The 23,525-nt window shown below is 32.7% G+C and overlaps 10 protein-coding genes across 10 annotated transcripts; 5 read left to right on the forward strand and 5 right to left on the reverse strand. All coding sequences in view use genetic code 12, as the record gives it.

Moving 5' to 3' along the window:
• Positions 1 to 159: 159 nt before the first annotated feature.
• DFJ63DRAFT_310734 (Hyphally regulated cell wall protein N-terminal-domain-containing protein) lies at positions 160 to 5,580 on the forward strand (the record flags this gene model as incomplete). Its single annotated transcript, XM_064905641.1, has 1 exon — positions 160 to 5,580. One exon carries the CDS (start codon positions 160 to 162, stop codon positions 5,578 to 5,580), a length of 5,421 nt encoding a protein of 1,806 aa, XP_064764923.1.
• Positions 5,581 to 5,779: 199 nt separating this feature from the next.
• Positions 5,780 to 7,228, reverse strand: DFJ63DRAFT_27542 (uncharacterized protein). The gene has a single exon (XM_064904593.1). It carries the CDS (start codon positions 7,113 to 7,115, stop codon positions 5,979 to 5,981), a length of 1,137 nt encoding a protein of 378 aa, XP_064764924.1. The 5' UTR covers positions 7,116 to 7,228; the 3' UTR covers positions 5,780 to 5,978.
• Positions 7,228 to 8,949, forward strand: DFJ63DRAFT_27718 (uncharacterized protein). The gene has a single exon (XM_064904604.1). It carries the CDS (start codon positions 7,341 to 7,343, stop codon positions 8,895 to 8,897), a length of 1,557 nt encoding a protein of 518 aa, XP_064764925.1. The 5' UTR covers positions 7,228 to 7,340; the 3' UTR covers positions 8,898 to 8,949.
• Positions 8,950 to 9,001: 52 nt separating this feature from the next.
• Positions 9,002 to 10,231, reverse strand: DFJ63DRAFT_333068 (FG-nucleoporin; the record flags this gene model as incomplete). Its single annotated transcript, XM_064907788.1, has 1 exon — positions 9,002 to 10,231. One exon carries the CDS (start codon positions 10,229 to 10,231, stop codon positions 9,002 to 9,004), a length of 1,230 nt encoding a protein of 409 aa, XP_064764926.1.
• A 214-nt stretch (positions 10,232 to 10,445) lies between these two features.
• RRP42 (exosome non-catalytic core subunit) lies at positions 10,446 to 11,300 on the forward strand (the record flags this gene model as incomplete). The annotated part of the gene is made up of 1 exon (XM_064904739.1): positions 10,446 to 11,300. One exon carries the CDS (start codon positions 10,446 to 10,448, stop codon positions 11,298 to 11,300), a length of 855 nt encoding a protein of 284 aa, XP_064764927.1.
• A 5-nt stretch (positions 11,301 to 11,305) lies between these two features.
• Positions 11,306 to 15,469, reverse strand: DFJ63DRAFT_321766 (tRNA (guanosine(18)-2'-O)-methyltransferase; the record flags this gene model as incomplete). Its single annotated transcript, XM_064907359.1, has 1 exon — positions 11,306 to 15,469. One exon carries the CDS (start codon positions 15,467 to 15,469, stop codon positions 11,306 to 11,308), a length of 4,164 nt encoding a protein of 1,387 aa, XP_064764928.1.
• Positions 15,470 to 16,087: 618 nt separating this feature from the next.
• On the forward strand, positions 16,088 to 17,320 carry HRQ2 (Hrq2p; the record flags this gene model as incomplete). The annotated part of the gene is made up of 1 exon (XM_064907789.1): positions 16,088 to 17,320. One exon carries the CDS (start codon positions 16,088 to 16,090, stop codon positions 17,318 to 17,320), a length of 1,233 nt encoding a protein of 410 aa, XP_064764929.1.
• A 101-nt stretch (positions 17,321 to 17,421) lies between these two features.
• On the reverse strand, positions 17,422 to 19,422 carry DFJ63DRAFT_333072 (uncharacterized protein; the record flags this gene model as incomplete). The annotated part of the gene is made up of 1 exon (XM_064907790.1): positions 17,422 to 19,422. The coding sequence occupies one exon, from the start codon at positions 19,420 to 19,422 to the stop codon at positions 17,422 to 17,424; it is 2,001 nt and encodes a 666-aa protein (XP_064764930.1).
• A 300-nt stretch (positions 19,423 to 19,722) lies between these two features.
• NUP84 (Nup84p) lies at positions 19,723 to 22,119 on the forward strand (the record flags this gene model as incomplete). Its single annotated transcript, XM_064907791.1, has 1 exon — positions 19,723 to 22,119. One exon carries the CDS (start codon positions 19,723 to 19,725, stop codon positions 22,117 to 22,119), a length of 2,397 nt encoding a protein of 798 aa, XP_064764931.1.
• A 93-nt stretch (positions 22,120 to 22,212) lies between these two features.
• On the reverse strand, positions 22,213 to 23,487 carry RPN6 (proteasome regulatory particle lid subunit; the record flags this gene model as incomplete). The annotated part of the gene is made up of 1 exon (XM_064904701.1): positions 22,213 to 23,487. The coding sequence occupies one exon, from the start codon at positions 23,485 to 23,487 to the stop codon at positions 22,213 to 22,215; it is 1,275 nt and encodes a 424-aa protein (XP_064764932.1).
• Between the last annotated feature and the right edge of the window lie 38 nt (positions 23,488 to 23,525).

Below are 23,525 nucleotides of genomic sequence, written 5' to 3' on the forward strand. Positions count from 1 at the left end.
TAAAATATCTAATATTTCCTGTCAAGATGATCAAAATCAAACTTTAATCATATATCCTTGGACAATCATAATTATACCCTTCACGAAACCTCTTTTTATTCAAGTTGCAACCATCTTAAAATACTTGATAATATAATTTGAATTCAACTTTGTGAAAAAATGTTGTTTCGAAGATTTATAATAACCCTGCTTATATATATAACGCAATTGACTTCGGTCTTTGCACAAGAAGTCACTCAAAATACCATTAACAGAGGTGTTATTACACTCGGTGTCGGTGACGTTGATATCGATAATGATGTTTACTGGTCCATTGTTAATAATGCCATCACTGCTATTGTTGGTAGTCTTAACGTTGGTACTGGTTCAGGATTTTATGTGAGTAGTGTTTCTAATCTTATTGGTTTAACTGTTACACTTGTGTCTGGTGGAATAACTAATAATGGTATTATTTCATTTAATTCAATTCAATCCCTTACTATTTCCGATTATGATCTTACGGCCCTTTCATTTACAAATAACGGTCAATTATATTTCGGTTCAAATGGTGCTCTTGGAATCCCAACTATGGCCATTATTGCTCCAATATTTACTAATTCAGGGTTAATGACTTTCTATCAAACTCAAAGAGGAAGTGGTTATGTTAATTTAGGTGCTACTGCTCTTTTGCAAGCTGGTACTATAACTAATAATGGTCAAATTTGTTTATATAATGAAATTTATCAACAAACTACAGCCATCGCTGGTACTGGTTGTATTACAGCTGCTCAGGATTCTTCTATTTATCTTATCAATCCGTTATTAGGTGTTAGTTCTACACAAACATTTTATTTAGCTGATACACAATCTACTATTCAAGTTGCTGGTCTTAATACCCCTCAAACATTTACTGTTTATGGTTTTGGTAATGGTAATATGATTGGTTTAACTACACCTTTGGGTTATCTTGGTTTAGGTACAAAATATACTTATAGTGGAAATACTTTAACTCTTTATGCAGGTCCTCTTGAACAAAATTTCATTATTGGTACTGGATACATACTGTCACAATTTTCAGTTGTTACTGATTCATCCGCCGGTCTTTCTGGTGCTCTCTTTGGTGCTGTCTCTTATTCCGGTACAGTTCCTAATCCTGGTTTACCTGCAGCTTGTCAACCATGTTATAGTCAATTACCTTCTGCTCCTGGTACTTCTGCATCGGAATATACTACAAGTGTTCCAGTTACCAATTCCGTTGGTGCTGTATGTACTGCTGTTGAAGATGTTCTTATTACAACTGACACAAGTGGAAGTTTCTATTCTACCACTTCAACTATTACTCAAATATGTCCATACACCACTTATACAACCACTTATACCACTACTGAATCTGATGGATACATCGCTACTGATTCTGGTGTTGTGGTTGTTACTACTGATAGTTCCGGATCTGTGAGTACTAGTACCTCATTATTTCCAACATCCTCTGATCCATTCACCGAGTACACCACCACTTTCACCACCACTGAATCCGATGGTTTTGTTGCTACTGATTCTGGAATTGTTGTTGTCACCACTGATTCTGATGGAGACTTGACTACTAGTACTTCATTATTCCCTACTGAAAGTGATCCAATCACTGAATACACCACCACTTTCACTACAACTGAATCCGATGGTTTCGTTGCTACTGACTCTGGTGTCGTCGTTGTAACCACTGATTCTGATGGTGACTTGACTACTAGTACCTCATTATTCCCTACTGAAAGTGATCCATTCACTGAATACACCACCACTTTCACTACTACTGAATCTGATGGTTTCGTTGCTACTGACTCTGGTGTCGTCGTTGTCACTACTGATTCTGATGGTTCATTAACCACTAGTACCTCATTATTCCCTACTGAAAGTGATCCAATCACTGAATACACCACCACTTTCACCACCACTGAATCTGATGGTTTTGTTGCTACTGATTCTGGAATTGTTGTTGTCACTACTGATTCTGATGGTTCATTAACCACTAGTACCTCATTATTCCCAACCGAAAGTGATCCATTCACTGAATACACCACCACTTTCACCACCACTGAATCTGATGGTTTTGTTGCTACTGACTCTGGAATTGTTGTTGTCACTACTGATTCTGATGGTTCATTAACCACTAGTACCTCATTATTCCCAACCGAAAGTGATCCATTCACTGAATACACCACCACTTTCACCACCACTGAATCTGATGGTTTTGTTGCTACTGACTCTGGAATTGTTGTTGTCACTACTGATTCTGATGGAGACTTGACTACTAGTACCTCATTATTCCCAACCGAAAGTGATCCATTCACTGAATACACCACCACTTTCACCACCACTGAATCCGATGGTTTTGTTGCTACTGACTCTGGAATTGTTGTTGTCACTACTGATTCTGATGGAGACTTGACTACTAGTACCTCATTATTCCCTACTGAAAGTGATCCATTCACTGAATACACCACCACTTTCACCACCACTGAATCTGATGGTTTCGTTGCTACTGATTCTGGAATTGTTGTTGTCACTACTGATTCTGATGGAGACTTGACTACTAGTACTTCATTATTCCCAACCGAAAGTGATCCAATCACTGAATACACCACCACTTTCACCACCACTGAATCTGATGGTTTCGTTGCTACTGACTCTGGTGTTGTGGTTGTTACTACTGATAGTTCCGGCTCTGTTAGTACTAGTACCTCATTATTTCCAACATCCTCTGATCCATACACCGAGTACACCACCACTTTCACTACAACTGAATCCGATGGTTTCGTTGCTACTGACTCTGGTGTCGTCGTTGTCACCACTGATTCTGATGGTGACTTGACTACTAGTACCTCATTATTCCCAACCGAAAGCGATCCATTCACTGAATACACCACCACTTTCACTACAACTGAATCCGATGGTTTCGTTGCTACTGACTCTGGTGTCGTCGTTGTCACCACTGATTCTGATGGAGACTTGACTACTAGTACCTCATTATTCCCTACTGAAAGTGATCCATTCACTGAATATAGTACTACTTTCACTACAACCGAATCTGATGGCTCGATTGATACCGATTCCGGAGTTGTTATTGTTACTACTGACAGCGCAGGTTCATTGACTACTACGACTTCGTTAGTGACGGCATCAAGCTTCTCAACTTCCGTTGCTGCAGTTTCTTCAGATTACTTGACCACATATTCTACAACATTTACTACAACCGAATCAGATGGTTTTGTCGCAACTGACTCTGGTGTCGTCGTTGTTACCACCAATTCTGATGGTTCATTGACTACTAGTACTTCATTATTCCCTACTTCCAGCGATCCATTCACTGAATACACTACGACCTTCACTACTACTGAATCTGATGGTTTCGTTGCTACTGATTCTGGTGTCGTAGTTGTCACCACTGATTCTGATGGAGATTTGACTACTAGTACTTCATTATTTCCTACTGAAAGTGATCCATTCACTGACTACACTACTACATTTACCACTACCGAGTCTGACGGATCTGTTGAAACTGATTCTGGTGTTGTTGTCGTTACCACTGATAGCGATGGAGATTTAACTACCAGCACCTCCTTATATCCAACTTCTGCTCCAGAATCTAGTAGTACTTCAACTATTGATTTAAGAATTTCATCATCTGGAGGTTCTTCTTCATTCTCATCGGTGATTTATTTCAATAGTTCTAGTTCAATTGCTGGTACCTTCACTGAATATACCACCACGTTTACTACCACCGAATCCGATGGTTCAGTTGATACCGATTCTGGTGTGGTTATTGTGACTTCTAATTCTGATGGTAATATATATACCACAACTTCTTTGTATCCTACATCAGTAACTTCAAGTCCTTCAACTGAATCTAGCTCTGGTCCTTCAACTGAATCCACTTTAGGTTCTTCAACTGTATCAAGTTCTGGTTCTTCAACTTCATCATCTGTGTCTTCTTCTGTACCAAGCTTCATTTTTACTGCTATTGATTCTATTGATTTTGATCAAACTGCATCCATTGTATCTGCCCTTCCTTTAGCACCATTATGGACTGCTACTGTTGCATGGCAAATGACTACTGGTCACACTGAAGGTTTCAACTTTTCATTAACATTACCAGATGTGTTTGGAGTTTATAACACCAACTATGGTAATACCAAGCGTGATGCCGTTGCTGCTATATATCTTGAAGCTGATGGTGTCAAGTATGCCGAATGTACCAGTATCTCTGGTTCATTATATGATATCAATTCTTCATTACAATGTACAATCTTAGAAGTTGCCACGTCTTTTACTACTGGTAGTATTGAAATTCCACTTATATTTAATGTTGGTGGTTCTTCAAGTGCTGTTGATATTGCTGCTGCAAATATTTTAAGCGCTGGAACACAAACCATTTCATTTACTACTGGTGACAATAGAGTTCTTCTGTATGATGTCAACTTTGATGCAGGATCACCATCTCCAGATGATCCTCAAGACATCGTATTTGCTGTTAGAGCTTTAGAATGGGATGACGAGAATGCCTATTATCTTCTTGGTGGAAGCTGTCCAACCGAGTATGGTTTTGGTAAACTTACTTTAACAATCGGTGAAGGTACTCTTGACTGTGCAACATGGGAAGCTCGTATTACAAACCAACTTAATGATTGGTATCTCCCTCAATCCTCCCAAAACTTTGGATCATTAAGTTTAGAAAGTTGCAGTGGTAATCAAATTGTTGTTAACTATGCCAATGTTCCAGCTGGTTATAGAGTATTCTTAGATATTCTTGGACAACCTGATGGATATAATCTCGGTGCTACCTATAGTGATGTTCATAGTTGTGGTCCTGCTATATCAGGTGGAAGTTCTAGTACTTTTGTCAGTACCAATTCAGCTGGTGAAACTGTTACTGGTACAGCAGTTGTTATTGTTACTTCTGATGTTACTGTTACTGTTACTGAACCATGTAGTCAATATGGAACCACATATGTCACAACACTTCCAAATGGACAATCTACTACTGAATCAGGAGAAGTTATTGTTACTACTAATAATGAAGGAAGTCTTTACACTAGTACTGCCTTATATGGTACACCAACTGTTTACACTACAACTGTTATAACCACTGATACAGTGGGAGTTCCATGTACTCAAACTGCTGCTGTGATTATTTCAAGTTCTAATGGTTCAATATACACTACTACCTCCGTTATTGGGGGTGGTGCCACTGGTGCAGGTGAAACTACAGCTCCAACTACTGCTGCTGCTCCAACAACTGCTGCTGCTGCTCAAACTACTGTGGTAACTACCACTACTGGAGGTGCTCCAGTTGGTCAAACCACTGCTACTCCAGCTGGACCAGTTGGTACTAATACCGTTGCGCCTGCTGGACCTGCTGGAACTACTACTACTGCTCCTGCTGGAACTGTTACCGCTGTTCAACAAGCTGCATCCACCAGTTCTTCAACTATTCCATCTGTTCCAACCACACCACCATCCTTCAATTCTGCTTCAAGTAAACTGATAAGTAGAGCCATGTTGATTGCTCCAATCTTAAGTGTCTTGATGACTTTGATTTTCATTTGAAGATAACTTTTTAAATTTAGTTTATCGGGTTTAATTGTTTCATAAACATACCCAGACAATGCTTTTTGATTTCAATTGTTATTGTTTTATTTATAAAGATTTTATTATTAATATCCTATGGTTCTACCTCTTTTGAGGTTTCTTTTCTTTTCGTTTTGAGTTTGATGAATGTTTCAAACTAAATGTTTTATTTCTGTTTATCTGATGTATAGTTTATTATTTTTTAAAATTTCACTTCTCTGCTCTAATTTCTGTATCTTTTATATAATTTTAGAGAAATATATTGATACTATTATATATTAGAAAGCCCGTAGACTCAAATGAATGATTTATCATCATGGTAAATGCTCTTCGTAATGCAATATACTTATATTAATTAATCTAATATATAAAATCTCCTAGAAGGAAAAGTCATCCGACAGCAGAAAATCAACAATCCTCTGGTTGATGACTTTTCTCTGATTCATTAACGACTTGAGTCGATTTATAAAAATGACCATCCAAATATATGATTTTAAAGACTTAGGTTTAGAAGTATTATTGGTGTGATGAAGATCATAGTCCTTTATGAGATGATCCGTGGTACTATCTATGGGAGTTTCTAGGTCGAACTGAGTTTCATTTCGTTCTGTGGCATACTTGGCAATCAACACGTCGGTATTTTCGTCTCCTGAATAAAGAGGAGAAAGTGGGATAATTTGATTATTGTTGAAATTATTATGATTCTCCGCCATATGTTGTGAATGAGATAAATAGTCATTTATGCTAATCAACGATGCATTTTTCTCCTTTAGAACGTTATAATCATATTTCAGCTTTATTAGTTTAGTAAGTAATTCCTTTTTAAGTGATTCCATCTCTGTAGCATGGGTCCTATTCATATCTTCTATCACAGAATCATATTTCAATTTCAATTCCTTTTCTCTATTGACGGATTCTCTATATAGCCTTCGTTCAATGGATTTAGTTTCATTAATGATTTTGAGTTGAAACTCTTCTATAAGATCTTCCTTTTCTAATGCTTTCAATGATAATTCATGTTGTAATGACAGTATTATATGTTCTTGATTTTGAATCTTTTTAATCAATGATTCTTCTCGTAAAAGACTTGGTCTATCTTTGGTAGTAGTAAATGAAGAGATATTCGAATTTAACTCATCATCGTATGCTTTCCCATTGCCATTCAGATGTATAACTTGTTCTTGTTTCACTTTTGTAATATGTTTCTTTTCTTCATGTTTAACTTGGTTAAGATATGGGTTTATGTTTGACTTTGGTAGATCATATTTTGTATTCTTAATCTCATCAATATTATACTTTAGTTCATTATAACGCTTTGAATGCTTTATATTCTCCTTATCTTCATCATCGACATCATCATTGGTTGTCGCTATGGTTTGTTGAACTAACTTTATATCATGAATTGTTTCATCTCCATCAATACTAGACGAGCCCTTTTGTTTGAACAATTGATTCAACTTATCTTTCAACACATTGTTCTTCTGTTTCATATCTCGTATGGTACTATCTGACATCTTAACTCAACCTTCATATACCAACCAGTGGTGCTTCCAAGAAATGATTTAACAGCTTAATTATGACAACTTCAAACATCAAAAAAAAAATATTCAAAACTGGTAACGCGTTTTTGTAAACAAAATCAAAACAACAACAAATCATCATCATTATCAGATACTAACCATCACAAGAGACTATCCCATCCACGAAGTCTATACCATACAACCATCCAACCACCAACAATGTCAAAGAAGATGATAAGGCACACGCCTCTACTCACTAAGGTGTCGACTTTACCCTTTGATTTATACCTCTACTTTAATGAGATACATTCGTCAATTGAATGGGATGACTTGACCTTGTCAGTTGCTTTACCAATTGGAACTCTTTTGACTATGACAACAATCATGGCTCAGGTGTTGAATAATTATTACAATTCCATCAATGTGAAGTCAAACAATGCCTTGTTCGATACTGATTATTATAATTATGAAAGAATAAAACGATCTTTGTCATATAATGAACAATTACAACAGCAACAACAACAACTTCAAGGGGCAATTATTCCATCGGTATTGTGGTTGATAAATGGATTATCTACTTTGATTGTTGCTTTCAGTTTGTTTAATGCCTTTCAAGTGTTCACTTCTTATAAGAATTATAAATTATTATATGCTACTTCCCAACCATCTACTCCATCATCATTTAAAGGTTCTTTAAATGAATCCAATTCATTTATTATTAAAGGTATAAACTATTTACTTTCGTTTATTTTTGGTAAACATGAAATTGATGAAGATGAAGATGATTCCCATATCATTGATGATACTGTCGATGAAGATGAAGAAGTTTGGCAATTGAATGTTTGGGATCCATCTCATTTCCAATTACATATGGCAATCCCATTAAATCCTATCAATCTATTTGTGATCTACAATTTCAGTAATTATACTAGTAACTTATTATATTTCATTTCATTATTGATATTAATTTCAACCAGTTTTTATTTTTTCATTCATAAATTCTTATTGTTAGTACAAGATAAACAAATTCTTTATCAATCAATGTTTAAAGAGTATAATGTCAAATTTATTAATCCAAACTTGAATAAAGTCAAAAAGGATGTCGTTATAGATGCTACAAGAGGTCCATTCTATGGTGACGAAGTGTTAACTAAGTATACCGACACTAAACTGAAGGTGTTTATAACTCATGATGTAAAAGGTAAAGAAATAAGACACACAAATAGTGGAAATGATATTGATAATAATGGTCATTATGGTGATCCACAATATTCAAGAAGACGTACCAATAATCCAATTGGAGATTTTCTTACTAGAAGACAATATCAATTTTTTAATGATGAAGATGAAGATGAATCTGAAGATTCATCCGTTAGATGGTATACTTCTTCCACTCCATATCAAAATAACAGACTTAAAAGTGTTAATACCCCAATTTATAATAGATCTCCTAGTCCAGTAAGATCTGTTGTTGGTAATAAAGAAAACAGACCTCCAAATTCATCATATATAAGATCTCCTACCAAGCTTTCTCCCACCAAAGAACCTTTAAGCTTTAGATCCCCGGCAAGACCACCAGTAAGAGAACCACCATCATTCAGATCTCCATCAAGATCACCATCCAGACTCTCACCTGTCAGATCAACATCTCCAATCCGAGACAGACAAATCTATGGTCCAGGTTCATCATCACCAATAAGAAATAGTAGTGTTCATTATTCACCTGTAAGAAGTATACCACCTCCTCAGTCTCCACATCAATCAAGATGGAATTAGATAGTTGGTTTAGTTTACATGGTTTTTAAATAGTACAATATGACGGTTCCTCTTATTATTATTTTTTTTATTATTATTATTATACATAATATTATACAATTGCTCTATAATTCATGAAATCCAAAAATGTATCTAGATAAATTACCGATAATGCCCAATTTCTCTTGTTTAACATTCTTATCTTTTTGTTGTTCACCATCAGGTTTTAAGAATAATTGAGTACCATCTTTCATTTCGAATTTATTGTTACTGACTGGGTTTGAATTACTTCCTCCAGTTACATTATCATTGGTATTAGTATCTAATTTTTCTGATCTTACAATTGATAAATCAAGAAGATTCTTTCCACCTATATCCTCCTGGGAAGTGATTGATCTCTTTTGTAATTTTTCAATAGCATTTTTGGTATATGGTATAACCCCTAATAAGATTCCATTAAACACAGATCCATTTTCTTGTAAAGCATCTATAGCAGACGCAGGATTATCAAATGTCAATTTTATCCAATTCTTTCCCACAAAGAGAGGAACAACTTTCTTTGATGATTGATTATGTTTTGAATTAAGTAATGAATATGGAAGCTTTTGATTGGTTTCGAAATCTTCTAAGATATCTCCAAATTCTTTAAAATGTTGAATGATTTGATTTGTTAATGATTCAGGATATCCAAATACTATGATGGCACTTTCATTATTGACTAATGGATTGATGGCTTCTTTTTCTTTCTTTTCATTTAATTTGGCATCATCCTGTTTAGAATCGGAAAGATTAGATGCATTGAATATGTTATTAAAACTTTTAGGATCTCTATTTATGAAAGAATCAATCTTTTCTACTGGTTTATTAGCTAATGAATTCAATATTTCATTATTGAAATCATGAATTGATCGGGTAGGAGGTAAATCTTCATCATAACTGTTAAAGAAATCATCATTACTTACAAATGTTTCATTTATAGTTTCATCATATTTAGTTAAATCAATCGATGTATCACCTGCTTTATCTAATAATTTACGTTGTTGCAGTTGTTGACCTCCAAACGATAATAAGTTGAATTCATTGGTAGAAGATAATAACGAACTTGATTTCTTATCAGATGAAGACGATGAGTCTCTCACACCATCCTTCTTATTAGATGAAGTAATCTGGAAGCTTGGCTTCTTCTTAGGTACTAAATGATTAGGAATGATTCTTTTCTTTTGATTTTGAAACCATATTGGCTGTTGTTGTTGTTGCTGTTGTTGTGTAGTCTGAAACACACTTAGGGTACCATTCTTCGCCACACTATCACCAGAAGTGCCACTTCCAGCAGTCTGTCCAAATAAAGATGACATTTGACTCTAGTATATAATCAATTCAACTTGATTGTTTACTCTATCTTCAATATGTCCATTGATCAAAAAAAAAAAACTATCACTTTAAAAAAATCGAGGACTGCATACAAACACCATCAATAAATTTTTCAGAAATGGCATCTGTGATGTTCCAAAACATGGTTACAGTATGATATAGAGATATCAAGTTTGACGGTATATTAATAAGAGAAAAATGATACTATCACCTGCTGAAAGATCATACTTGTATGACTCGTTGTCACAGAAACCACCTATTAGACCAGGTGCCAGATCAGACCATCAATTCAGACCATTGGAAGCAAAGACTTCATTTTTACCAAATTCAAATGGATCAGCTAGAATAAGATTGAATGATGGAAGTGAATGTATGATCAGTGTCAAGTCCAAAGTGGTGGTGACCAAATCAGTAACTAATCTAATTGATGTTGATATTGATGTGGCTGGGTTCAGAGATGATTCTAACTTTGTTTCTAACCTTAAATATAATTTAACTAGTTTATTAATAACAAACTTCCCATCTCAATATTTAAAATTAACTTCAAAATATTCTTTCAAGTTGTTCATAGATTGCATAGTGATAAGTCACTCCTCATATCCATTAAGTTTAATATCGTTAGCTACTTATTTAGCTTTAAAAACTACTAGACTTCCATTATTGGTTAGTGAAGTTAATGATGAAGAAATTGAAGAACAACCAACCTTTTCTGATGATTGGGATAATGCCAAATACTTAGATGAAGCTTTCGAACCTCCTATTTTCATAACACTCGGAGTAATAGGTACAAATTTACTCTTTGATCCATCAATTGAAGAAGAACAAGTATTGGAAAATGGATTAATTGTTAGTTTCTACAAAGATAATGTTATTACTCCCATTTCAAATATCAATTTAGCTACAAATTCAAATAATTCAAACTTCAAAGGTTTAAATCAAAAGCTTATAATAGAAAGTATAAATTTATGTAACAAATACTGTCCTGCCATCATAAAGGCATTGAATACCTTAACAGAACAAGACGATGAAGGTGATGATGATCATATCTTTTAAATTTTTTAATTATGTTGGACAGAATAAGCATGTACTATAATAGCAGCAGCAGTTTGAATATTCATCGATCTAATGACACCAACTTGTTTTATCTCCACACAGAAATCAAGTTCAGCTAATAATTCACCAGGAATACCTTCCTTTTCCTTACCTAACAATATTAATGATTTAGCAGGGAATTTTAAATCACTATTTAATTCAATAGATTTATCTGTTTGTTCTAAACCAATTAACGTATATCCTTCTTTCTTTTTTAATTGTAAGAAATCTCTAATATCTTTTTCTTTAACTTCTTCCATTGGCATCCAATGATCAGCTGTAACTGCCACAGTCTTAAATTGAGGATGGTTCTTAACATGGATATCATTTAAAGTTAATAAGCCTGCACCCAATACATCACTTAAACGACAAATACCTCCTAAATTAGGTGGTTTATCAACTAAGGATGATACAACTATAAGATCACTACGGACAACTTCTTTACCTCTAATGGTTTCTTCATCAACATCCATAAGAGCACCCCATTGTCCACTTTTAGTCTGTAATGGTGACTGGGTTGAGGCATCTGCTTTTCCTAATCCTCTTTGTTTAGCATTTCTTTCTCTAACCCATAAGTTTTCGAAATTATTTCCAATATCACGATCTAAAATTGTCTTTTGATCATCACTTAAATATTTTTCATAATCTTGATAAGAAATGAAATCAATAGTATCTCTATCTGATATTCTTAATAATATACCTCCTGACATACTGACAAGATTCAAATCCTTTTTAATATTCCACAATAAAGCATCACCACTTCTATATTGACCGAATGATTCAGATTGAGACGCAGCAGCATATAACTTGTCGATGGTGTCTAATAATCCTTCTTCAACTTTCAATTCTTCAGTATGGATTTCGGCATATACTGAGATAAGTAATGATAAGGAAAAGTGTCTGATGATGACTTTATTTGAAGTAGCACTAGTTATAAGAAGTGTTATCAATTTAGAAATCAATTTTGATTTGATTACCTTATCTGAAACTTGTTGAATCAGAAGGAATAAGATTCTGGAATAGGAGTTAATGACAGCTGGTTTTAAAGTACCCGAAGCCAAAGATTCCATGACTTCATCTCTCTTGCTTTCATTATTTAATAATTGATAAGAAATGATCCATTCAATATAAGCTCTAGCTAAAGGACTAGGATCAGTAGCAATTAATTCAATGAATCGGGATAAATAAGGACTGAAATCAAACTTATCGATGATAGATAAAACAATGGTGAATAATTGGATACGTCTCCATTCTTCGAATCCATCTGTACTCTTATACACTTGGAATAAATAATAATCACTTTGATTATCGTAAATATATTTAAATACACCAAGGGCGAAAGTTTCTGATTTGATGGAGTTGAAAATTGCCATTAAATTAATCTTAGCGCTTATTTCTTCTGGTCCATAGACTTTACCATAGATTTGAGAATCTTTATGCAACGAGATATCTTGATCAAATAATTTCCCGATCACAAGTTCTAATCTGAAACTACTGTTGGTTAATTGATATACGATGAATGCTTCAATTAAAACATGAGCGATCCACTCGAGTTTCTCAAAGTTGGATGTATGCAAGGTTTGGTAGTTAGATATACATTTAGTTAACTTTGGTAATAAACTCTTTCTACCTTGAGAGTTTTTGATAACTGACATAGCAAATTCACAAAGTTCATCAGAAATATCTTCATTACTGATGGATTGATGTAATATAATAGGACTGAAGATGGTTTCAATTAATAAAAGTTGTAAATCCTTTTGATTCAATTGTAATCTTGTAGCATCTAAACTTCTCCATATATCACATAAGATATGAACAATTCTTTCGATGGTAGCATGTGGAATCGATAATGTATCATTTATGATGTAATTTTGAAGTAATTGTACGGTAGATAAGTTTGCATGGAAACTTGAAGATGTCGAATCCAATAAATCTAACAATTGATCGGCATCAACAGTCAGAGATGATGATGATTTTTTCATGGCAATATTCAATGATGCATAATATTCTCCATAAATTTCATCTTTAAGCTTATAAAAGCTTTTTATGATCTTTGGAATTTCTTTAGAATTGATAAGTAAATTGTTATTGAATTCAATCAAATCTTGTAATGAGATTTCATAATCTGAAACCTTGAATTGACCATTGAATACTTTGTATTTATAATATGTGAGTTCTAAAACATGATAATCGTCTGATAAGAATCCTGTTTTGATGGTATTCCATAAATTTACAAGCGTTGAATCATCAGCAGCAATGAATGTCTTTGAGTTGGATAATGATTGAACGAATTTTAAATCATCACTAGCGGTAACTTTGGAGAAGAGTTTATTAATGTCAAAATCAACCTTTAAACCTGATTCAGATACTTTAGCTAATAATAAATCTGATGCATTGTCATTTATTAATGCTTCATTTTGTAAAATTGATAAAATTAAAATATTAATTTCATCGTCGTGGCTCGACTTGAGATATTCTTCTAATGATTGTTTCTTATCAGCGAAGTATTCTTGGAACAAACTAATATTGTCTTGATATACGGCATAACCATTAAATTTGATGAATTTTTGAAGACAGTCAAAAAATGTGGAAATCGAATTGGAGATATCAAAATGAAGTAATATTCTTAAATTAAGAGTTTGTATGGTGGTTTCAAATAATTCACCTTCAGCATTAGTTTCAAATAATTTCACAAGTGATTCATCATGCTTTCCAAATTTTAAAGCTTTCTTACCAGTTAATCCTCTATAAATCCCCAAGGTAACGTAGATTCTTGATGGATCAAAAGCATCTTTGAGATGACCTAATGCTTTAAATAAGGCGTATACCACAGTGCTGGTATCATTATCATCTAATGAGATGATGATATTTGATATGAAACTAGCTAATTTCTTTCCGTAATAACAATCTTCTACTTGATCTATACTTCTAACACTGAAATGAGCAGCTAACATGGAATAGGGTAAGAAAATATCTTCTAAATATTCCAAACCATACTTTAATAAATATAATTCTGATTCAGGGATAGAGAAAAGTAACTTAAGGGCGAATTTTCTAACTGAATCCATACTAGCTTTGAACCCAGTTGAAAGTAAACAGAATCCCCATGATGGATTTATTAATGAATTTGATGAGATTAATGAAGTGATATCGGTTTCACCACCTTCAGCTTGATGTAATGAGGTATCAATACCCAAGATTTCAAATAAAGTAACGAATCGAGACCATTCGTGTAAATGTTTTTCACGTTGAGAATTCTTCCAGGTGATATATTCATTTTCAATATCATGATGAACTGCTTTTACAGTGAGCTGTAAAATTGATAAACAGTACTTTCTATGTTCATGAGAATCACTCACTAATGCAGTTTGGATATCTTTCCAGTAATTGGATGTTTTTGTAATGGCCTTAAACTCATCATTTGAAAGTAAATCTTCATGACTTAAATATCTTAACCAAAAGATATATGCATGTGTCTTATGAGTTTTGATTCCGGTATTGATTAACATGAAGATTAAATCCCAGATAGTAGAACTACCTCTGAATGAATCTGATATGGCTTGTATTCTCCATCTTAACAACTTTGATACAATAGAAGATATGTCATCATCATTATTGGCAATAAAAGTAAGTAATATAGCATCGATGGATTTAGGTAATGATGTATTGACATGAATAAATAATGAATCCAAGAATTGAAATAATTTCAAGATGAATTCGGTTGATAAGTTCTCATCTGAAGCTTTGGTTAATTGTAATTTAATAATATTGAAGATTTCTGGTTGGAAGTTATATTTGAATTTGGTGATATAAGATGTGAGATGTTGTTCTATTTTTGATAATAAATCATCACGTAATAAAGGAAAGACATTGATTAACTCAAGCACATCTGAAAACTGTGAACCATCAACTGATTCATCATCGAATAAGACGGCATTTGAATAATTTGATAAGTTTTGGTATAACTCACTAGTTGGATCAACTTCTATATCCTCCAAGAGACCACAGATAGCCTTTGTGTTTTCAGGACTTTTTTTCAACTCCAAAGAAAGATTAAGGGCTAATTCTTTCTTTTTATCGTTATCTAAGTACTTGACTATCGTCGAAATAGATGATAACGATGATGACATCTTGTGATTGTACCGTAAATGATTGGAACCATAAGATGATCTGTAAATAGTTTAAAACTTTGTTTTGCAAAAAAATTTTTGCATCATCAGAATCACGTGATCCATTTTTCAAGTTAAACCATATTGGTTAGAGATGAAGATACAATGAGTTAATGATTGCAAAAAAGATATCTTAAATCGATAGTTTGTGATAATTGAACTATAGCATGATTATATCTGGCGGTTAATTATCTTCAGAAACAGTGATAGAAGGGAGTCAACCACAGAAACAGTTGTTATAATCTATCTTTTCTAATCTTATCAAGTTTCATAAAATATCCTAGACAAATGGGCTCATATTCCAAATACAGATACCACTAATTGGTTGGTTCCATCACATATATACTTTATTAATAATTGGGTTACAATCCAATATGAACTAGTTACTATTAGCTCGCAGTTGTTTGCCATATTTAACTTCAAATGAGAATCGCAAATATTACCCAATTAGGGTAAGCGGGAAATTAAGTGAGGAAATCCCGCCTTATCGTAGTTAAGTTTGAAAACACTATATATATACTGAATCAAAACGGGACTTTCTTTTTGCAATGATTTACTATAGATCTTATTAGGATAAGCATGAGTTCTCCCCTGGTGGTTGATTATATTTATGAATTCGTCACTCTGAAACTGGGTTCAAATAGTGAAGATTATGTTCGAGTAATTGCTTCAGCTTTGATTTTGATCTCAGTAACTATCTATTTCCAATTCAACAAAGTCAAGAAACCAACTCCAACTTCAAGTCCAATTGAAAAGAAAGGAGGATTCTATCCCACGGAACCTTATAAACCACTTGAAATCAAACCAGTGTCCAGCACTTTCCAATGGGATAAAGATCCACCCCTCAAATCATATCCTTTCAAGAATGCAGAATATAAATTAACTATGGGGATCAAGACCTTAGACCCTCAGGATTGGTTATTGATCGAACCAACTTACTTGGATAGAGTTAATACCAAGACAAAGCTAATACATAATAGCCATGAAAGTTATCCCAAAGACAAAGATATTCGGGCAAGTACTTTGTTTATGACTGAAGAAGCAGTTCCTGCTACAAGAGAACTTTATAATCTTATCATCAATTATATGGTTGATAAATATCCTATGTATTTTAAAAAAGTGGATAATCATCAAATTCATAATTTAATCACAGATAAGTTTCTTCCTCAAACTTCTGAAGGTGTTGATCCTGAGAAATGTCTTGAATATTTAGTTAAAAATATTGAAGAAGATGTTATCATTCTATTAAAGGATCCAACCAGAGAACATGAAAAGGATGGTAGTGAATATTTCTTCAAAGCAGGGATATTTGCATTTGCCGCAGGGTTTGATCCTGCTGATAGGTTCAATAAACCACTTTCATATGTCCATCATCCTATCCCAGGCTACGAAGAAAAATTAAAGCTTTCTATGAATAGAGGGTTTAACAGATTAGCTCCTGGTCAATTCATTACCAGAAACAACTTCTCTATCCAAAGTCATGATTTATTTTATGTTGATGATCGGAATAAAGGTCATAATAGACCTGTTGATTTTGTTCCCACTCCATTAAAAGTTGATGATTTGGATTTTGATAATCAAGTTCATTATCGTAGTGAAAGACAATGCTTAACTAAATTACCTGAATCTGGAGCTATCATCTTTACTATTAGAACATATCTTTTACCATTATCCCAAGTAAAACATGAAAGTACAGAAGTTCGTGAACGGTTAATCGGGGCTATAAAGGGATTACCGGAAGATATTGCAAAGTATAAGAATGCGGTAGAATGGGGTCCAGCCGTACTTGAATATTTACAACGAGATGATTAGAGAAAATGTATTATATATATTTGTATATATTTATCATAAATAATACGTGGACAAGAATTAAAAATTAAAAATTAAAAAATAAAAACACATTATAGACATTATTATAACTTGCTAACTTCTTCTTTGATTTCTTCCCAAATTTCAATATTCTTTTTAGCCCACCCTATAAGAAATCTATTATAACATAATAAGATTTCATAAATCATTTTTAATTGTTCTTTATGAAACGCTTCAAAATCTTTATTCACTTCATCACTGATATAAGATATATCTTCAAGCATTATAGTTTGACATTTTTCAAACGTTTTGATCTTTTCTTGTAACACCAAGATTCGTTGTTTCCTTGTTTGTTCTGGATTTTGATCAATTATCTCACTAACGTATTGTGTGATCTTTTTAATTGAATTCATACTAGGGAAAAGTTTGAATTTCGTGTATGATGATGATGAGGTTGAGGTTGAAGTTGATTTTGTAGGTGATGGAGATTTACTCTTTGAAGTTGCATCTTCTAAATTATATTTGGAGTTTTTTGCAACCACATCAGAAGTAACCGCTTGATCGATTCTAGATGATTCATCTTCGACATGAAGTAATTCTTCAAGTTCTTTTCGTTTGGCCTTTAATTCAGAGTCTAATAACTCCTTTTGTTTGATCTTTCGATTTTGAAATTTAGTAATGAATTGTAATATACCTGTATACTGTACTGCTTCACCTAATGGTTCTGAGAATTTAGTTTCTAAATCTCCTATCAAGACATTTATCGTGATATATGATCTATCGAATGCTTGACCAATTTTATCAAATATAACATTAGCTTTTGATTCATCTTTATTTTTACCTTCTCTTGAAGATTCGGATAAGATTAATGAAAATGAATTAAATATCGTTCCCAACTCAGCATAATCATTGGATAAACCCATATAATTGGCCATGATCTTCTTATTAATTAAATCCAAATCAGACGTATTCATGATATAATGAGCATTGGTATGTTTTTCAATAGATGTGGAAGTACTACCATTAGTAGTTTGCAGATGTTCTGGCAGATTATCAGTACCATTACTAGTAGTTGAAGGTGAATCAGTATTATTATTATTATTATTACTACTACTGCTACCATTTAATAACTTCGTGGTTTTCTTTGTTAGTTTTTTCCTATTGTCTTTGAAGAATGATATGGTATTCCCATTAGATGGATTGGGTAGATTAATATATATGGGATCAGTTTTTAATCCATTTTCTGGATTCAGCATATAGATGGATTTAGGTAATTGACTTGTGATTAATGTGATTTCATCGGTCCAATTTGCATTTGGATCTAAAAATTTAGCAAAGAATTGTAAAGTCCGTATTCTATTTAATTTCAAACAATTATTTAAGAAATTTGCTAATAATCGTTTTCGATGTTCGATTAATTTGTTCTTAGTAAGATGAGTTGAATTTATATATGAATAAGCAGGATGATTATCGGAACTTGATGATGTGCCATTAGTGGAGGAGTTACCATTCTGAGATGATGCTTGTCCAACTAAGCCATTTAACACAGTTAAATTGAAATAATTCTTAGGAGGAATTGGAGGTATGATTATTAAGGGGAATATCTTTGTTAGTATATCACGTAAGCTTTCAAAATCACTATACCTCCTTCTAGTTAAAACTTCTTCCTTGGGGACATCCAAATTGATTAATTTAATGGTATACACCACATACTTCTTCAGAGCGTTGACCATACCTTCATTTGAATTCCCAGCTTCAGTGATCTCCACTTTATCATTATTATTAGGTTTTAATAATTTAGATACTCTACTTTCATGATTAATCTGAACTTCATTGAATGATTCCTTAACCGCATTGGATGATTCACCATTAGCATTGGCATTGGGATGGGAATTATATAATAAGAGTGATTCATCATCAAGATCATCACCATCATTATCATTATCACCATCACCATTATTATTCTGATGATGCAGCCCCATAAAACTAGTTATCCCACCTTGATGAGAAAAGGGATTATTATCTTCATCATCACCAAAACTAGGTTGATTCAATTGATCGGGATCGCTTATGGTGGGGTTGTCATTGTCATTCTCAACACCCATGATTTTGAATTTAATGGTTGTTTCTAAATCAAACTTAAGAATTCGGTTAATGAAGGGCAACTGTTACCTGTATGCTTAAATCGCTTTCTGTCTGCCTGGCAAAGGGGGTCACCACCCTTTAAGACTGGTACTGTATATAATAATGTCTCACAAGAAAATAGAGAGACATAATGGATGTCGCAGATTTTCTATGAACAGAAATGAAAAAATTCATATAAACAAACAAGATCCAATATAGCAGTTATAGTTACAATTATAGATAACTTAGTTTGGACTATTATATAGAGATAGCATTTCATTATGGCTACATCTGCAGTTTCACAATATCAGACAGAGAGTGCTGGAATTGAAGTGGTGTTCGCCAATGCTCTCAAAGGGTTTCAATTGAGTACCGAAAAGAATCCATTTGATATCATAACTGGATTCAAAATAGCTTGTGCTGAAAGAGCTTTGGATATAGGAGCTAATTTAGAAGGTGATACCATTTCGGAGACTTTTGCCAATTGGGATTTGGAAACTAAATTATGGAATTTAGTCGAATTATTATATTCCTTTCGATTAGATGATCAATTTGAACCAGTTAAAGAATATGAATTCTCATCATTAGGAACTAAACAAGAAAACTTCTTAAGAAAGAATCCCAAAATAAGAGAATTATCAATCATAATAGATTGGTTACAAATCAATTCACGTGCTACTGATTCAAGTGATATAGAAGAATATCAATTAAAATGGAAAAATACCAGATTAGCGGTGGTTAATAAAGATTATGATATATTAGTTAATAGCAAGAATTTAAATGCTGATCAATTCGTGGACAGTTTAGATGTTGATGCTCCTTTAAGATCAAATAAATCAATCCATCCAACTGACGATTCCACTGATTCCAAAAATTTCTTAATCATATATAAACTTCTAATCTCAAATAATATCGAAGAAGCTATAGAAGTGGCCAATAAAACTGGTAATTATGCATTATCCTTGATCTTATTAGGTGCAATTCAAGATTATTATGATCCTATAATAGATAAACAAGATGATACCGAAGAAGTAGCTCCTAAGGCTTCTGGTATAAAACATAAATTATTATGGAAAAAGACAGTTTATAAATTATCTCAATATAGTCATTTAAACAAATATGAAAAGTTGATTTATAATTACTTAAGTGGAGGAGATATCTCGCATAACTTAAAACAATCAGATGATAGTTGGGAAGAATCCTTATTATTATACTTGTCCCAACTTTTCTCATATAATGTCGAAAAATTTGTCGAATCAGCTTTAAAATCAGATAATGAATCCTTAGCCATCAATATTCCAAAACCACAATTATCATCCATAGACGAAATCTTAAATGCATTACTGAAATCAAGCAACACAGTCTCCGAACAAAGCCGACACCCATTAAGAGTGATTGCGGGAAGTATAATGATTAATCAAGTTTCATCCTTACTTCATAATTTAATCAATTCCCATGCCCAGAATGAAATCGCATTAAGACAACCATACTTAACGCGTGTTATAACCCATTTATCTATATTCCATTCAATAATTGGTGGTAATGATCCTATAATTACTCAAGACATCACCACTATAATAACATTATATGTATCTCAACTTGCTGATTTGAAATTAACTGAATTGATTCCTATTTATTTATCTTTTATACCTGATGAAAAGGATGCAAGAGAAACTTATTCATTATTCTTATCCACCATTACTGATTATGATGAACGTTCCAAACAAATGGAAATCTCGAAAAAAATCAACTCTCAACAATTCCCAATAGAAGAAAGTTCAAGTGATTTAATGCTTATTGAAAATATTGACAATGGCGATGGAACAAATATCAACTCTGAAGATAAGTTAGTCAATGTATTGAAGAGGACAGTTGAAAGAGTGATGGCTGAAACTGAACAATATTATACCGATTTGAAATCATCCAATACGATTGAAGTTCAAGAATCTTCTGATCAAGTTGATGAAACTGATTTCAAATTATATCGTTCGGTGGAGTACTTTTATGAGAATAACATGCATGAAGATGCCATCACTGCTTCTATAATCATCATACGGAGATTCTTATTATGTGGGAAATTATCCACGTTGAAGAAGTTTGCCGAGGGGAAGAGCTTTAAAGCATTAGTTAATGATTATGATCTTCAATTACAAACCAGAAAACTTGCCAAGGATACTAATGATGAAGTAGGAAATATCACTGAAGATAATAAATTAGAATTATTAGAATATTCTTCATTATTGGAAGGATTGAATTTGATTGATGATTGGAAAAAATTCGTTAATATTACGAATGGAACTGGGAAATGGGCATCATCCGCCGTTTCAAATTCAATTGAAAAGACAAGCAAGACTTTAAATAAATTGATTTTTAATTGGTTTAAGGATTTAAGTCAATCCACCGTAAATGTCCAAGATAAAGCTATTTTCGAAGAATATAGAAACATTTATGTCCCTTATCTTATCATTGAATTATTGGAGATTTGTCAAAATGGTAGATTGAATGATTGGCAATATATGAGACTTGTATTTAAATTAATTAATGAAGTTGCTAATGAAAATGAAAATGATTTCTTAATCTGCTTTCAAAACAGTGGTAGATTGGATGAATTTTTAGTTAAAGCAGGTGAATTATCAGTTATTGCATCAGAAAAAGGTATAAAAGGGGTATTCTACTAGTTAATATTACGGTAAACTTTATTTTGTCTATATATTTCTTTTCTGTAAATATACTATACATAGAGACACACATTGTTTAATTCATAGACTCTTTTAATTTAAAGAAGATGCCTTTTCATATAATAAATCAACCACATTAGACAAGTTCTTAATTAAATCTATAGAAGCATCATAAGCAGCATCTTTTCTTGGTTCATCATAAATGATTAACCAACCATTACCTTGATCTAAAACACCATAAAACACTTTATCTAAAATCATTTGAGATAATTTCCCTTCAACTTGTTGTAAGTTTAAACCGATAGTTTTAGAAATATGAGATAATTCAACACAACTGTATGATTCTATGATTTTTAATAAATTTTGTTCTAATAAATTATCATATAAAGCATTGAAATGATTCTTTATAATTGGATCTGATTTTAATTCAGTTGAATAAGTTAAAAGAGCATTTTCAAATTCTTTTAATGATCTATTTGAATAAGCAGTGGCAATTGATTTCATAGCGTCAATATCTTTTGATTGATATTTAATCACATTTTTATTATTTAAAATGTTATTAACATCATCAACTAAATTTAACATGATTTTAGTTAATAACATATATTTCAATATTAAAATGGCACGACTATCATCTTGAGAATTGAATCCTTCAAATGATTCAATAAAATATGAAAATGCAGTTTTATAATCTTTATCTTCAGCATTTAATATCCCACTTTGACAATCTAATTCGGCTTGTAAAATAGTTGGACAATAGATTGAATTGGCTGAAGTTCTGGCACTAGTTAAAGCAGCTCTTGATTTAGGAATGTTTCTTAATGAATGATAGATTTTAGATTCTAATAATTGAACTTCCACTAAGGATGATTTATCATCTAATTTCTTATATTCTCTTAATAAATCAGTTATAAATTTCAAGGCTTCTTGGAATAAACCCTTGGTATATAATAAATCAGATAATTTCAATTGTAAAGATTGTCTTAAGAATGATAATTTACTATCAATGGCCCATTGTATACTTTCTCTAGTTGATTCAATTTGTAAATCTAATGAATTTGGAATCGAATCAAAATTTTCAATCAAAGTCTTGACAATTTTAGCAGTTTTAGATTTAGCAAATCCACCTAAAACCAGTCTAGAATCAGAAATTAAACCATTTAACTTTTCTGCATCTTGACTATCTTGATATATCTTACCTAATTCTAAAATTGAAGTTTCTTGTTCTTGTAATTTCTTAGTTTGACTAATAGATTGATCTTGAGGATAATTGGAGATCAATTCCTTATACTTTGATTCTGCTAAAGAATAGTTCTTGAGTGAAGCTGCATCTCTGGCTTCCTCTAACAATGCAGATGGTTGTGACATTGGTGTGTGTTGATAATTGATAAACTTGTTGATTCGTA

This window comes from Scheffersomyces coipomensis (assembly GCF_036884675.1).
Source record: "Scheffersomyces coipomensis strain NRRL Y-17651 chromosome Unknown DFJ63scaffold_1, whole genome shotgun sequence".
NCBI classification, from domain to species: domain Eukaryota; kingdom Fungi; phylum Ascomycota; class Pichiomycetes; order Serinales; family Debaryomycetaceae; genus Scheffersomyces; species Scheffersomyces coipomensis.